Source organism: Ambystoma mexicanum, chromosome 6q, assembly GCF_040938575.1.
Source record: "Ambystoma mexicanum isolate Mex_15411 chromosome 6q, UKY_AmexF1_1, whole genome shotgun sequence".
Classification (NCBI taxonomy): Eukaryota; Metazoa; Chordata; class Amphibia; order Caudata; family Ambystomatidae; genus Ambystoma; species Ambystoma mexicanum.
In genome coordinates, this window is record NC_090937.1 from 405,881,668 (window position 1) to 405,896,511 (window position 14,844).

Consider the following 14,844-nt stretch of genomic DNA (forward strand, 5'->3'; position numbering starts at 1 on the left):
AATGCATAATTGCCTTGGCTCCTTCCTTTTGCACTCTGACATGCAAATTGAGCAAACACTGCCTGCCATTTATGCATGGCAGGCAGCATTTCCAATGGATTCCTATGGAATCCTTCTCCTTTTTTGGTGATGTAAAAAGTAGGCAGATTCCATGGGAGTCCATATAATTTACGAAAGCATGAAAATCTCATGCTGGCGTATATTTGAGCATTTGTATGTTAGAGAAATGGGGGAGGTGGGATGTGTCCCCTCTCTACCACATGCAAATAAATGAAAATATGAAGCGTAAAACGCATGCATACAATTTTTATGCATGCATTTTACCCATGCATTTCATGCTACTCCATATAGAACATTGCCCCAATGGCTGTCATAAGTATGGATACTTAAGCACTCTCCATGCCCTTTGGGAAGAACAGGCAGTGTCAACCTTTATGCCAGCTGAGACGCATACAGATTCCCTGAACAGAGTGAGGACATTTATGGAGTGGTTTTCCCACTCTGTTAAGGCACTCTCCATCAACAAATGGCATTGTTGCAGTAAAACACGCAGAGAGCCGATTCATGGAATTTTTTGCAAGCTTCAAAGTGACCTGGCACTGCCGACAGAAACGCTGATTCATGGAACTGTGCAAAGTGTATATTTGCAGTGCAGAGTCTGTGCAAAGTCAGTGCATAGTCATTTTTTGCAGTCCAAAATCTCTGCATGTTTTCCAACCACTGTGTCATTTTAAGGGCTGGTCAAAATTAGGCTAAAAGCATTTTAAATGCATGTCCCACCTAACACTCCAACAGCTGAATAACACCTACGTTTGCCAATTCCATGTGCTTGCAAACCAAAGAAAAAGGTAGCTCGTCAAGTGCTTTGGTATTCTCTTTGCAGGTCACTTCTCTGAAAGCCAGCTGACCTCATTAATGTGGAATTAACACCTCTCCAGCTTCCTGAAGATGCCTCTGTAGCTTCTTGAATAAATCAAGGTCACATGTTGCTAGCTCGCTTGCATTATGCACAATGCATACATTGCATTGCATGCAATGGTAAATTGCAATGCCTTTACATCTGGTACTCACGCGAGACTTTACTTAATGATAATTCGAAGAACTGTGTCAATTGCTCAAAAATTAATGAGGACGTGCTAGATTAATGAAGACGTCATCCCTACAGGATTGCATGATTACAAACACATTGTTTTACCCTGCCTACGTTTCTCCTACTTTTTCGCCCTTTGTGTCCTATGTCCATCTCTTCTGCCCATGCGGTTACTTAAAATGGATAGAGTTTGATGCATTGAATTCTCTATTTCATGGATTGTGATACAAATATATGTGTGTCCAATAAAGAGAATCAAACGCAGAAAATGTTTTGCCTTAATGTCCTGCTTCCAATGCATGACTTAGCAGCAGAGGCGTTGCTGGGGGTGGGGGGGGCTAAAGGGGGCTATAGCCCCTGGTCTTTTGGTTGTAGCCCCGGATAGAATCTCAGGAGCTACAGCCAAAAGGCTAGCTAGCCCCCAGTCCCAACAGTTCCGACATTAGCATAGCCCCAGGTCTTTTCGAGACCTAGCAACACCCCTGCTTAGCAGGTACACACGCGCCTTAACGTGTCTACATTTTTATTGGACATCGTGTCTGTGCTCACTTTGCTTCTGTTTGATGGCAAGGCATCGGGGGTGCAAAAACTGGTGAGAGCTGTGGCAGGAAGGAATATACATATAGCAAGGTGGGCATAAGGTTTAGTGTTCATGCCATAAGAGCAAAAGAGCAAGCAGTTCCATCATACCATTACAAAGGTAGGCGAATGCCAGTCAGACGTAAAACGAGCGCACATGCTGGCCCTGGCGAAAAAGCATCATAAAAAGGTTTCACTCGATTATCTTATTCGAAAATGAACTCCAAAGAGTGACTATCCAATGGATTTTTCTATTCCACTAAAAACACAATTTGCATCATTTTGGGAAAATCTGTTTCATGGGAAACAGTTTTGATTGGCATTGCATTGCAGCATCATGCCTGCCTATTCTGTCAAGACAGAAGGCGAGCATTATGCTTCAACTTCTTTAATCTTACTCTTCAGCAGTTTCAACAAATAACTGAAAATGAACCTTCAACCTCTCATTTTCTTTTTTCTTTTTTTTTTTCTGAACTACGTTTCCCTCTAAACACTGTCTCTTCTGTAGCTCACTGTCCTTCCTGACCCTGTATGAGTCACTTCCTGTTCTCAACTCCTCCTCTTCTTTTCCTGCTCTTCAGCAAGATAAGTTCCCTTTCTCACTGTAGAGCATTATGTTCTTATAAATGTATAGAATTGTGTACTTTTAGAAGCGTGTATGAGGTAGCAGAAAGCGCAGCATAGCGGCATCCTACCGGCATCCTACCGGCGCAAGCGTAAGGTTTTTCCCTCGAATTTCGCGATTTACCGAATAGCAGTACTTTACTGTGTAGGTATTTACATCCTCGCCGGAGAGGACAGGATTCAAGAGAGGAGACCCTCGGCTGCCGCCGCAACCTGTGCTTTATGTAAGCATGCGCAGGGCTCTCAGCTATGCCGGGGAGGTGAGTGGCGCCTGCCGAGAAACTCTGCCTCCCCTCAGCAAGGAATGAGAGAGCAGTGATGGCCTGCACGAAAGAGCGCTAAGCTCCCGCAGGACCACTCCCTTGCGGGGGATGTGGCCTCTGCCCGACAGCTCTGCCGCAGTGAGTAATGGACAGTAGCACCAGGCCAACAATAGAGAGCACTGAGCTCCCGCTGGGCCCCCACCCTCATGGGAGCGTGGCCTCTGCCCAATAGCCGGGCTTGGAGGACACAGAGGAACGGACACCCACCTTTGGGTAGGCAGGGCCTCCTCCTCCGAACACGGCTGTATGAAGCATTTAAACACTAAATTAAATGCATAGATAAGCACAAACTCTCCCGGTGTAAAGAAAGATCAACGGGTGGCTAACAAGCGGAAAAGCGACGGCTCCCCATAAGATAGCTCTCAGGATCAAGGAGCAGGAAGCAGACATTGCTGCTAAAGTACAAGAGACGCCAGCCACAACTTTTCAGAGGTACACTAAAGAGCAGTGGACGTGCACATAAGCCTGCAAGCCAGGCACTGGGCACTCAACAGCCTACACCTCAGTATGTCGAGCTACGACTGAGAGGAAGAGGAGCAGGCTCAGGACCTGACATCGAGTTTTAAGGAAGTGCTGGGGGGCTCTTTAGTGGATGTCATGGCACAAGGTGTCGAACTCTTGCACGAAAGACTGGACACACTGGAGACATTACTAGGCCAGAAATGGGGCACCAGACCAGAGAAGGTAAGTACGTCCTTGAAGGCCTGCAATAAGGCAGGATCGCAGGGGGGTAATGAGGCCCAGAAGTGGAAAGAATCTTCTGCCCCACCGGGCCACCAGTACGGGGCAGACACTGAGGACCCAGAGGCAGCCGATGCATTCAGAACAATGAGGAAGGCATTCCTCCAGCAATCGGCAGTGGCATGCGTCCAGAACCACAACCCAGGGGAAGAAAATATGGGTGAGTTTGAAGCAGACTCAGAGGAAGAGTCACCTGACGCCGTTACTTCCTCACATGAGGAAGATAATAAGGCCGAGGAAGAGTGGGAAACCCCTACCAGTGGTAAGAGGCAGAGAAAAGAGAAGAACCTAGAGCCAGAGGACCCTGAGATGTCCAACATGTGCGACCCAGACATCATAAGAAGCCCCAGGACTTCGGACTGGCAGCCTTCGCAAAGGGTAGCCAAATACATGGCACACAGGGTAAGGAAGCCCCTAGATAAAGATGCAAGGCAGCGCATATGGGTGGAATGCCCAAGGCCAGAGCTGGCGGGCCTCACGTTTGCTTCCTGGGTGTTCACCAAACTCATGAGAACAGTTGCGGCGGCCATCATAGAAAAAGGAGTCTGTATGATAGTCTATCTGGATGACATCCTGTTGCTAGAGGAAGACAGGGAGACACTGAAGTATCAGGCGAGCTGGGTAATACACTTCTTGCAGCCTTTAGGATTCCTCATCAATCAGGAAAAATCAGATGTTACTCCGACAAGAAGACTAGACTTCCTAGGATTTGTGGTAGACACCAAGAAGGCAACTCTTGAGTTGCCAGGGAGAAAGATGCGAGACATAAAGAAAGAGATCAGATTATACCTCGCCAGGCAGACAGTGTCCCTCCGGGAACTGGCGAGAATAGTAGGCCTATTAGCGTCATCCATACAAGACATCTTCCCAGGGCCCCTGCACTGCAGCTTTTTCCAAGGGGAGAGCGGATTGCTGCATACTGCTGAAGATGGACAATATCTCAGCAGTCAGGTATATAAACCACCTGGGGGGCATGAGATCGAGGCTACTTGTGGAACTAGCAAAAGACTTCTGGCATTACTGCCTGGAGTCAGGGATCCCAGTCACAGCGGAATATCGCCCACGGGCGCTCAATGTAATTGCAGACTGGAACTCTCAGTATCTGATGGATTCCAATGACTGGAGGTTAGACACAAACATATTCGGGCGAGTGGAGCATCTGTGGGGCCGTTCCACACAGGCCTGCTCGCCTCGAGGCTTAACACCCAGAAAGTGAGATAGAACAGCTGGAGACTGGACCCGAATGCTCAAGGAACTGACGCGTTCCTCCAAGACTGGAGGGGGCAGCTGCATTATGAGTTCTCCCCTTTGCAATGATCAACCGAGTACTAGCAAAGGTTTGCAGAGAAGGAGCGAAGATAGTCATAATAACAGCTATCTGGAAATCACAAGTGTGGTTTCCAGCCCTGATGGAGCTCTCTCCGGACTTCCTGAATATCCTCCCGTCAGGTCATCAACTTCTCCTGGAACCAGTTGCATCATCTCACCCTCTGAGAGTGACTGGGACTCATCCCCTGATGGCATGCAGGGTATGAGGTACCGACAGATGGTCCCTGCCGGGCATTTCAAAGCAAGTTGCAGGACTCATCGCAGACTCCTGAGCCCGGTCCAACAGAAGGATTATGCAAATAGCGGGAATCGACCTGGCATAGTTTGGGGCCCACTTGGTGAGAGGGACTATGACGTCCAAGGCATATGCATCAGGCGTAGCATTGAACGACATACTTAAGGCAGCAGAATGCTCTTGCGTTTAAGGCATTCTAGTTTAAGCCAGTGCCCTCAATAGCTCAAGCAGTAGTGGGGAGCTTTGAACAAGCATAATGCTCACCTCCAGTCCTGACATAGAATGAAGATTACCCCTGCAAACTGTACAGGGAGTCTTGATTCTATTAAAGACAAGGAGGCGAGCATTACTCTCCCACCCAATGTGTACACTGTACATTTACATGCATAACTCAGTTGATTTGTTACATAGGGCAGTGAGCTCTCCTCCCTAACAACGTCCTTCTATCTTGACAGGGTAAAACAAGAAGAACGGCTGAGCGTTGCGCTGAGGATAGAGCCAAGGACCTCCAGGGAGTTGGAACAAGCAGCCCAGCAGGACTGAACAGGAGCCAGAGGTTAAGATTTGAGGAATAACACTTTGGTCCGGATGGACAGTTAACAGATAGACATTTGAACAGTTTATCAAAGTTCGGGGTGCAGTTCAGAGCATCCAAAGAGGAGGAGGAGTTGAGAACAGTAAGAGACTCATACAGGTCCGGTAAGGACAGTAAACTACAGAAGAGACAGTGTTTAGAGGGAAATGTAGTTCAGAAGATAAAAGAAAATTAGAGGATGAAGGTTCATTTTCATTAATTTGTTGACACTGCAGAAGAGTAAGATTAAAGAAGTTGAAGCACATGATATGATATGGTATAGCATTTATAACGCACCCATAAACAAGTGTTTCAAGGTGAGACGAGGCAAGGGAGGGGGAACAGAGGGAAGATAGAGACAACGATCTTACTAGGCCAGGTGAAATTGAGATCACGCAAGTGCAGGGGATGGGGAATGGGAAAAGTGCGAGGGCAAAGGGGGCTGGTGGAAAGTGCAAGGGTAAGGGCAGGCATCAGGTGTCCAGTGCTGGTAAGGGGCCATAGGTATACAGAAACAGTCCCTGAGTGCAAGGGTTGCTAGGGGGCAGTGCAGGTGTGCAACTGGCGCGGAGGGGACCTGGGGCCGAGATCAGAGGGTAGCCAGGTAACCAGTGCAGTTTCAATTTCTAGGTTGTATTCCTTATTTTGGGCAGTTATTTGCGGCCTATGGACACAAATTCTGTTTCTCCTACTGATAAATCAGGCCACATTCAACACACAGAAGCCAAGTCCTAGTGCCACTGCTTCAATTACTGTAAGAAAGATGAAAGGGGATTCACTGGACATAAATCCATGCAAAGCAACAACCCGTCCCATTCTAGCTGTGCAGCAGAGGGCCAAGGGTATCTTTCGATACTATTAGGATAAGCTTCTCAGCTTGCCAACAACAATCTAACTAAAGACCAGGACAACAGCGCATCTACTCCTATTCCTCAGAGTCTGCAACGCCACTGGCTAGCCCAGATTTTGGAAAAACTACAAGGATTTCACACAGCGCCAAGCTAGAGATTAAGCTGCTCCCACGGTTGTTTGGAAGTAACTGGGCCAACAGATGATTTCATATCAGTTTTACAAAGCATTAATTTGAAACATGATTTTCTTCATCTGATACAGGACGTGAGCAAAGCTTAACACCACTGGGACTTCCAACACAACTTTATTAAGCTTCATTACCAAGCAATGTGTATTATACCGCAAGAATATCCAGTAACACAAGTAAAAATGATAAATGCAATCATACATGCTATTAGAACACAATATTATTCCTTTTAATCTATGGTATGTATATTTCACATCAATTTTTTAACACGTTTGAGTGTACAACTTCATATGTTTACTGTACTCTTTTACTTCATACGTTTCAATCTTCTGTATTTGATGTTTGACTTTAAAAGAAGTGCTTTCATGCTTTTGTTCATGTTTGTCGTTGATGAACTATGTCCATTGTGCATGTAATAATGTCACACAGAAACAAAACCGATTTCCTAAATGCCGACAAAGGGCAGTTACTTGTTCAAAGCCACTTTGGGGTCAAAGGTAAAAGCATTCAAAGAATTATTTTCCACTGAAGTTCAATTTCTATATGTCACAACGTTGAACTGATAGATAGATGCAGCTTAAAATGACCTCTCTCGAGACCAAAACAGCACCATAAGTGTCTTGCAGTTGTGTAGAGGGTTACATTTCTTTCATTGCAAAATGTCACTGTTAGATGAATACACTCCTCATTAACTTGTATGCGTCCACCATGGTGCCTTTACACGTTTTGGACATTTCCATAAGTACAGATATCTTAAACACCTGATGTCTAGCTTCAGAGAAGGTTTAAAGACACAAAGTCACCCATATAGAAGGTAAAAGAGAGCCACCATGTACATTGTTAGGCCTAACGTGCATATGATTATCAAGGTACATGTTTCTTGCATATTTTTTGGTCAGACAGAAAGCCCGACCAGATTTTGTTATTCAATATACATATCATCCCAGCTCTAAAGAGTCTGTGAAAGTCACTGAACTGGCAGATCAGAAAGCGATGCCTGATTAAAGTGACCTGTGGCCAGCATTTACTGAAGCATTCCTCACCCAGCCATTGATCTTTCTTTGTGAATAGATATTTCTCTAGATACATTCTAGGCTCAGTCGACATTTTTGCTAAGTCCACCTGTCTGACTTTGCTTGTGCAATTATGCAAGGGTCTATCACTGCTCCAATGTCTCCAGCACGTGACCGTGAACCCATCTGCCCAGCTCGTTTGTTCTCACTTTGAAAGCTATCGGAAGCCGGCTATAGAGTAGCACAAGAAGTTGTTCAATGGGAAGGCATCAAAATGCTTCTTGCAATGCATGGCAACAAAGCCATCCCTGTTTCTCTGGGAATAGGTCCTTCCAATTAACCTTCCAAAGAACAGAAGCCTGTTCTTGCTGCAAATTGGCACCACGCAGCTGCAGTGGACGAGAGTGCACCGCGAACCTCTCAGTCTCAAATCAACGCTCACGCTGCAGTTGTTCATCCAAGTAACGGTACAATATTTTTAGAAATCGATCATAGTCAATTGATGCATGCATATGAAAAATCCCATTCGGCCGTACCTCTATCAAAGTCAATTCTCAGTACACAACTGTTACAAACTGTCAGTAAACAAAATCCTATTCACCCCCCAGACATTGTGAAAAGTTGCATACAGTAATGAGCTTCATGCAAAACAAAGGTTTGACATCCGCACTCTACATGGCTCCCATAACTCACTTACTTTTGACTTTTTTGTAAGTAAGTGGGACTAGGTGAGGTCACATAAGGTGCAAAATATTCCAGAAGCACAACGTTATAATCAACATCTCTCTCTCTCCCTCTCTCTCCCTCTCTCTCACGCACACAAGGGCTATAGAGAAGAGGTGCGACAGACTCACCTTTTGGAAGCCGTTCTGCCAGGCCCAGGGCGGCCATGGCGAAGATTTGAAGAAATGGAATGTTTGCAAAATCTCTCATGGTGAACGCCACGGGAAGGCTGCTCTATAGCGAGTGGGCGAAATGCCGCCTCGGTTTCATTTTTAAGTCATCGTTTTGGAAAGCAAGTTCTCCCCAGCCAGGGACGGTCTCTGCTGCCGGCAGGCCCTGTCGCTGACTCTAAGTATATTCAGGAATTCTCGCCCTGGGCCGCGGTGACAGACACGAGCAGCTGCCGCCCATGCACTCCGGCCAGTAGGAAAACACAGGGCTTATGAGGGAAGGCAAAGCAAATCCCACCGCGGTGGCTTGTGGAGGAGGGCAGCACCGGCTGCGCTTCTCGAGCCAGTGCCCCAACTCTAGGAGGTAGCACACATATAAAAAAAACCTGCCACCTACAATGCCAGCTTGTAAAGAAACGTCGCGCTCTTTTTTCAGCTTGTCCGTCATGCATGCGCTCTCTCAGCTCCTCCCCACCCCATGTTTTTATCAGTATCAAACTGTAACTGCTAGTCATTGACTGGAACCATCCACCTGTCAGCTATCGTGCGTTGGGTTTCGTTTGAGGTTGTTTTCATGTTCTAATCTGGGGATGAAATGCTTGTTTTTTTTTTTTTTTTTTTTTTTTTCATAGCGCTCGCTTTTTTGTCGTGGTTTGGTTCGTTACGAAATGCTTTACATGTTTCTCTCGGGGGTGGACTGGGGAGCAAGAGGGCCTGGAAATAATTTTCAAAATGGCCACATATTATACATTTTCAGCAAGCCCAACCCTTTTCCTGTGAGACCATTTTGAAAGAAAATAGGTTTGCACACAATAGAGGACCAAGTTGCAGAGGCCTGCCAGGACAGTGTTCCCTATAGGCCAGTCCACCCCTGGTTTCTCTGCCCAAAAAAATAAAAACAATCAGTTTGCACGCCCTGGTGCGGATTAATTTGGTTGTGGAGAAATAACGATTGTTCGTGGAGGTTCTGTCTTCATTGTAATTCATAGAAATATACCCAGGATTTTAAACACAGAGCGTTGTGCTTTCTACCCTACTGCAAACTCCCTTGGCACTCAGGTGTAAGAGGTATAACTTTACCGATCTGTTACCATGCCCAGTAGCCTATAGCATACATGCCAGCATCTCAGATACACCAAGCGGGAGACTTTGAGAGGAAAAGTGAGGGGACCGAATTTGCCAAGTGACTTGCATTGGGGTGCGTAATATTTTGGGAGGGAGAAGTGACAAACAAAAATATAAATAATACAGGCATCTATGTCCCAAAAAGGGAGACCTGGCATGTATGTCTCTACTACGTATGTATGACACGCACCATAGAAGGTGTCTGGGTTCTGCCATCCTGCCCCCAAGCTGGCACAGGTCCACATATTGCCTTGAAGCCCCAGGAATCTACCTCAGTAGAAGGGCTAAGTTCACAATATTTAGGGCCTGGTTTACAGAGTGTCTCCCTATGGGAGCGTGCCATTATAAAACGCTTCTTAAGACTGTTTCCATCCCGGTCTGACAGAGAGAATGACCGTGGTCAACAGTGCCAACCATGATAAGACGTTTTATATAACTGACACAGGGCATCAGATCTAATTGCATGAGTCAGACGGTAGGCATTCGTGTCTGCGCCGAGTCAGAGTACTTTTGGCACAGAACTTCCCAGTGGCTTATAAAAGCAAATGTGTATCATGGACATTTGACATGTGGCAGGCAGGATTTGTTGCATGCAATGATTGAGGCTAACCTCATTAGAACAAATCTGCAGTTTGTCTCTGCAATAGCAATGTTAAATGAGAATTGGGTGTTTTTTCGCTTACAATGGCAAGCATTACTCAAGTAGCGAATGCTAAGAAGTGCCCTTTACCGTGACGGGGGAAACACCTGAGGGCCAAGCATGGGCCCTCTGTGGTTGCTCATGGAGGTGATATCAGTATCTATAATGCAGAACTATGCAATACCTGTCATCTGCAATGTAATGTAAAGTAATGTGAGTGGTCTTGTATAGCACCCTTCTGCCACTAGTTATGGCCTCGCTGTGCTAAAGGAAGGAGCCTGCTTCAAGTGTGGGATCGAAAGGGTTCTAGTGAACTTAATGCATTGAAAGACATACCCTGGTGCATCAAAACCTCAATTGAGCTGTCTAGAGCTGCAGAGAGACATTGTGCATTTCAGAAAATTTAAAGAAATCAAAAAGTTCATTAGGGACTGTGTATTGTGCTATCTACACCATATGGCTCATGAGTGAAACTTCTACCCTGTCGTTGCCGGGCTCTGTTGTTCAAATGCCCATTGAGATATTTTAGAGCACCACAACACTTTTAGACAGAAGAGATGGGCCGTAGATTCTGGACTCCAATTGCGCTTCACTGAGTTTTTTTTGTGCTTTCGATAACCACAGGTTGTTTTTGTCTAGCTGCATGGTCACGGGTGAGTAGAGGTAATGGCCACATCTCTTTTGGGAAGGAGACTAGTTTGTACCCGGTTACCTTGCGCTGTTTAAATGATTGATTGATATCTACACAAAAGGGTTTAACTTGAGTGTGGTTTTATTTGTTTACAAATGGTCAGCAGACACATGTTTCGACCCCTCGGTGTCCTTTTTAAGGCAATTTTATAATTGTTAGGCCAAGTCTTTTGGATCATGGAGCGGAAGTTCCTACATGCCTGGTTGGACTGTGTTGCTTGTTTGCGGTGGGTTTGCCTGCTGCATGTCTCCTCCTGAACCATGATCCAAAAGACGTGGCTTAAAAATTCAAAATTAGTCTTCAAAAGGACCCTGAGGAGTCGAAACACGTGTCAGCTGACCATTTGTATACACAAATAAAACCACACTCAAGTTAAACCCTTTTGTGTAGATATCAATCAATCATTTAAACTGTGCAATGTAACCGGGTACACACGAGCCACAACACTTTTAGAACCACATGAATTTCAAAAGCACTGGGTCTGTTTTCAATCAGAACTGAGATTTGTGTACTTATGACCTGAACGTCATCACTCACAATCGTGGACCAAAAGTGCAGATGGAGGTATTTCACCTGATGCACACCACAGAAGAATTTGAAATAATGATATGTGGAAGCCATTAGGTTGACCTCAGGAACCACCATCTTACTTGTTTACAGGAATGCTGGCACAACAACAGTTTTTTCATCATATGTTTTTTATTTTACGGTTGACAATGTCGTTCTGAAAATACTAAGCAGAGATGGAACAGCACATTTGCTTTCAAAGTCCTACAGTCTTCTTCATCAGATGTTGCAGTGTGAAATGATTGGTAAAAGAAAACCACATTACAGATCATCTCAAAACGAAGCAACAACGGGAACCTTTTAAGTTTAATTTGCTGAAAGACCAGAATGCATGTAATGTGGCTCTGGAATTGCCCAGACTTTCATCCAACCCAAGTCCTTACATTGAATACCATTCAATTGAGTAACAGTAACACATTTTATCTGCAGCACTACAAGACAGCAAAATCTCTATGACAGACACTGTCGTTACCATTAAAGGTGGCTGCAGGGAAGGGCGAAATACCAAATTCTTTGTGCAGAAGCAGTTGCCTTGGGTGTGCTCTATTACCCATAACCTTACATTTGTACATTGCTGACATCAAATAATTTGGAACAAGAATGACTCATATCTGTTATGTCAGACAAGCCCTACCAGGTGCAAAGGGGATAGTCCTCGCCTACCCTTCAATGCAGTTTCCCTCAAGGGTCTGACATTTCTCTCCAGCTATATGAAAAAACTGGCAGTCATCCTTGATTAATTTCCTTTCCTATATCTTCATTGCCTGTATCCAGTTGGTTTTGAGCACATCTAAGTCCACTATCTACATTTCTCTAATATTTCATTCAATGGGAGAAGGCTGGCTCTTTCTTAAGAGGGATGAAACAGAGAAAATAATGTTTGGTCAGTCCATTGACAAGCTGCTTGCTTTTCCTTGGCCAAACACATTGTGTGTACACCACCCCACGTTAATATGGCCGGCAACCAAGTTGCCATTTTAGATGCATGCGAGTACTTCGAATAACTGATCATTACAATACGCAAAAAATTAAATTTCCATCTCCACCTATTGAGAAGTGCAACTTCCCACTTCACCTTCCTCAGAAATTCGACCCGATTCTTTCTGCTTAGATTATTGTAACACCCCACTAAACACCCCCATCAAATGCATTTTTCAGGCACATGAGGGCACATTGAAGCCCTTAATAGAGAGAGGGTAATAGAGTGGAAAGATCAAGATCAAGATATGTTTAACATATATGGGCTCTCAATAGTGTCCAAAGCTCAGCTACCTGACTCACCTTGTATCAAAGAAGAAAAGATCATAATTCTCTTGCCTACTGGATCACAGGATAGTCTTTAAATGTCTATACCTCACACACCATGTGCCACACAACTACAATCCTGAATATATTTGGAAAGCCCTCAAATTTGGCATCCTGTAAATAAATCTGAGATCATCCAAAACACACATACTGTGCAGCTCCAAATAACAAAATAAAAATCATGCTCATAAGAAAAAAGATGCAAGTGGTAGGATACACCTCTGGAGAAATGTCTCAGATTCACTCAGACTAGATTCAGAGATGATTTAACATCTCACCTACTAAATAAGACATTCAACCAAGGAGGTATCTAAAACCAGCTCTACTTTAATGACCCCAATTAAAGTCAGGATCAACATTGATCTTTCCACTCTATTACCCTCTCTCTATTAAGGGCTTCAATGTGCCCTCATGTGCCTGAAAAATTCATTTGATTTGTGATGTCATTGTATGTCAGCTCATGTTTTACACCTGCATGTGAGTGATAATTGTTCACCTCTTCCTCTTGTCCGCACCTCTGCTTGACCCAATGCATTATGAAGAGGCTGTGACAATGTAGCAACTTCAATAAAATAAGAAACAGCATTTATAAGTACTTACTTAATAGCCCCAGAGGCACCTAAAGTGGGCAAGAAAGGGACTCAATACTGTATTTATCAAGGAGACACTTTGCATGAATATACTTGAAAGTTCCTTACATGTCCTTAATCAATTAAGCACTGCATTATTATTCTGCATCAATGCAGGTCGATCTTAAGGCGGACCACTGCGGAGTGCCACAAGAAGGTATTAGTGATTCGGGTCAATGTCTTAATGAATTGGCGAACTGGCCACAAGGGGACATTTAGGAATCTATATAAGAGCTGGGGCAACACCACCATCCTAACAATGCCTATCCTACCAGCCAGAGAGATTGGTAGTCTAGTCCAGCCTGTGCATTTACGAGTAAGGGTGGGCAGATACTTCCCAAAATTGTCCTTGTACATGGAGTTCTGCTGATGGGTGACCACTACTCCAAGATAGGTGATCTCGGATTTTGACCATGCGAATCCCAGGGAGTCTAAGTGCGGGTGGTGACCTCGGTTAATGGAAATAATATAGACTTAGAGCAATTTAACTTAAGACCTGATATTTCGCCAAATAAGGACAACATCCTCAAGCACTGGGTCCAGGTTTTGGTCAGGTGAGCAGATGAAGAGGACTGCGTCATCCGCATAGAGGGAGATAATCTCGGGGGAGCCAGACAGTCTAAGGCCCCTATGTGCATGTTGTTGACATGTCCTGCCAGCCAGGGGCTCTATGGCAATGGCAAATATTAATGGCGAGAAGAGGCATCCCTGTCTCATACCTCTTGCTATTGGGAATTGGATCGAGTATCGGTCTTCGGTGCAGGCCCTGCCGACAGGAGAGGAGTATAAGAGTTTAACCCAGGCCAGAAAACGGGGACCAAAGTTGCATTTTTCTCGGACCTGCCAGAGGTAGCTCCAGGTCACAGAGTCGAATGACTTCTGCATATCAAGAGTGGCTGCGACTGCCTGTGCATCTTGGTCGACCCAGGCAAATATATTAAATAAGCGGCACAGGTTAAGTGAGATGGAGCGTCCCGGTATAAATCCTGACTGGTCCGAGTGAATGATAAATTACATGTAAAGGGCAAGTCTCAAGTCTAACACTTTGGCGAAGATCTTAACATCGCAGTTGATAAGGGAAAGACGGCGGTATGAACCACATTGAGTGGGAGGCTTGCCAGGTTTGAGTAGTACCGTAATTGTTTCCTTGTGAAGGGAGGGGGGGAGAATACCCATCTCACAGGACTCCTCCCATAGAGCTTGCAAATGGGGAAGCAGGCAGGTTTTATATTGCTTATCGAACTCCACACGGAGTTCATCGGATCAGGGGGCCTTCCCAGAGCACAGGGTGTCTATAGCATTGGACAACTCCTCAGTTGTAATCAGAGTTTCTAGGGAATCTCTGGTCCTGGAGGCTATCCAAGAATTTCTCGATATCTGCCGCAGGAACATTGTCAGCGTTGGAGTAGAGTGTTTCGTAAAAACAACAAAATTCTGCATTAATGTC

At 45.1% G+C, this 14,844-nt stretch overlaps 1 protein-coding gene across 1 annotated transcript in view; it reads right to left on the reverse strand.

Annotated features, from left to right (window-relative positions):
* The window catches only part of MUSK (muscle associated receptor tyrosine kinase), a 951,534-nt gene extending 942,746 nt beyond the window's left edge, over nt 1-8,788 (reverse strand). The window contains exon 1 of the mRNA XM_069630906.1: nt 8,402-8,788. Coding sequence (XP_069487007.1) covers nt 8,402-8,480 — 79 coding nt within the window. The 5' untranslated portion in view covers nt 8,481-8,788. The remainder of the gene's footprint in view (nt 1-8,401) is intronic.
* Between the last annotated feature and the right edge of the window lie 6,056 nt (nt 8,789-14,844).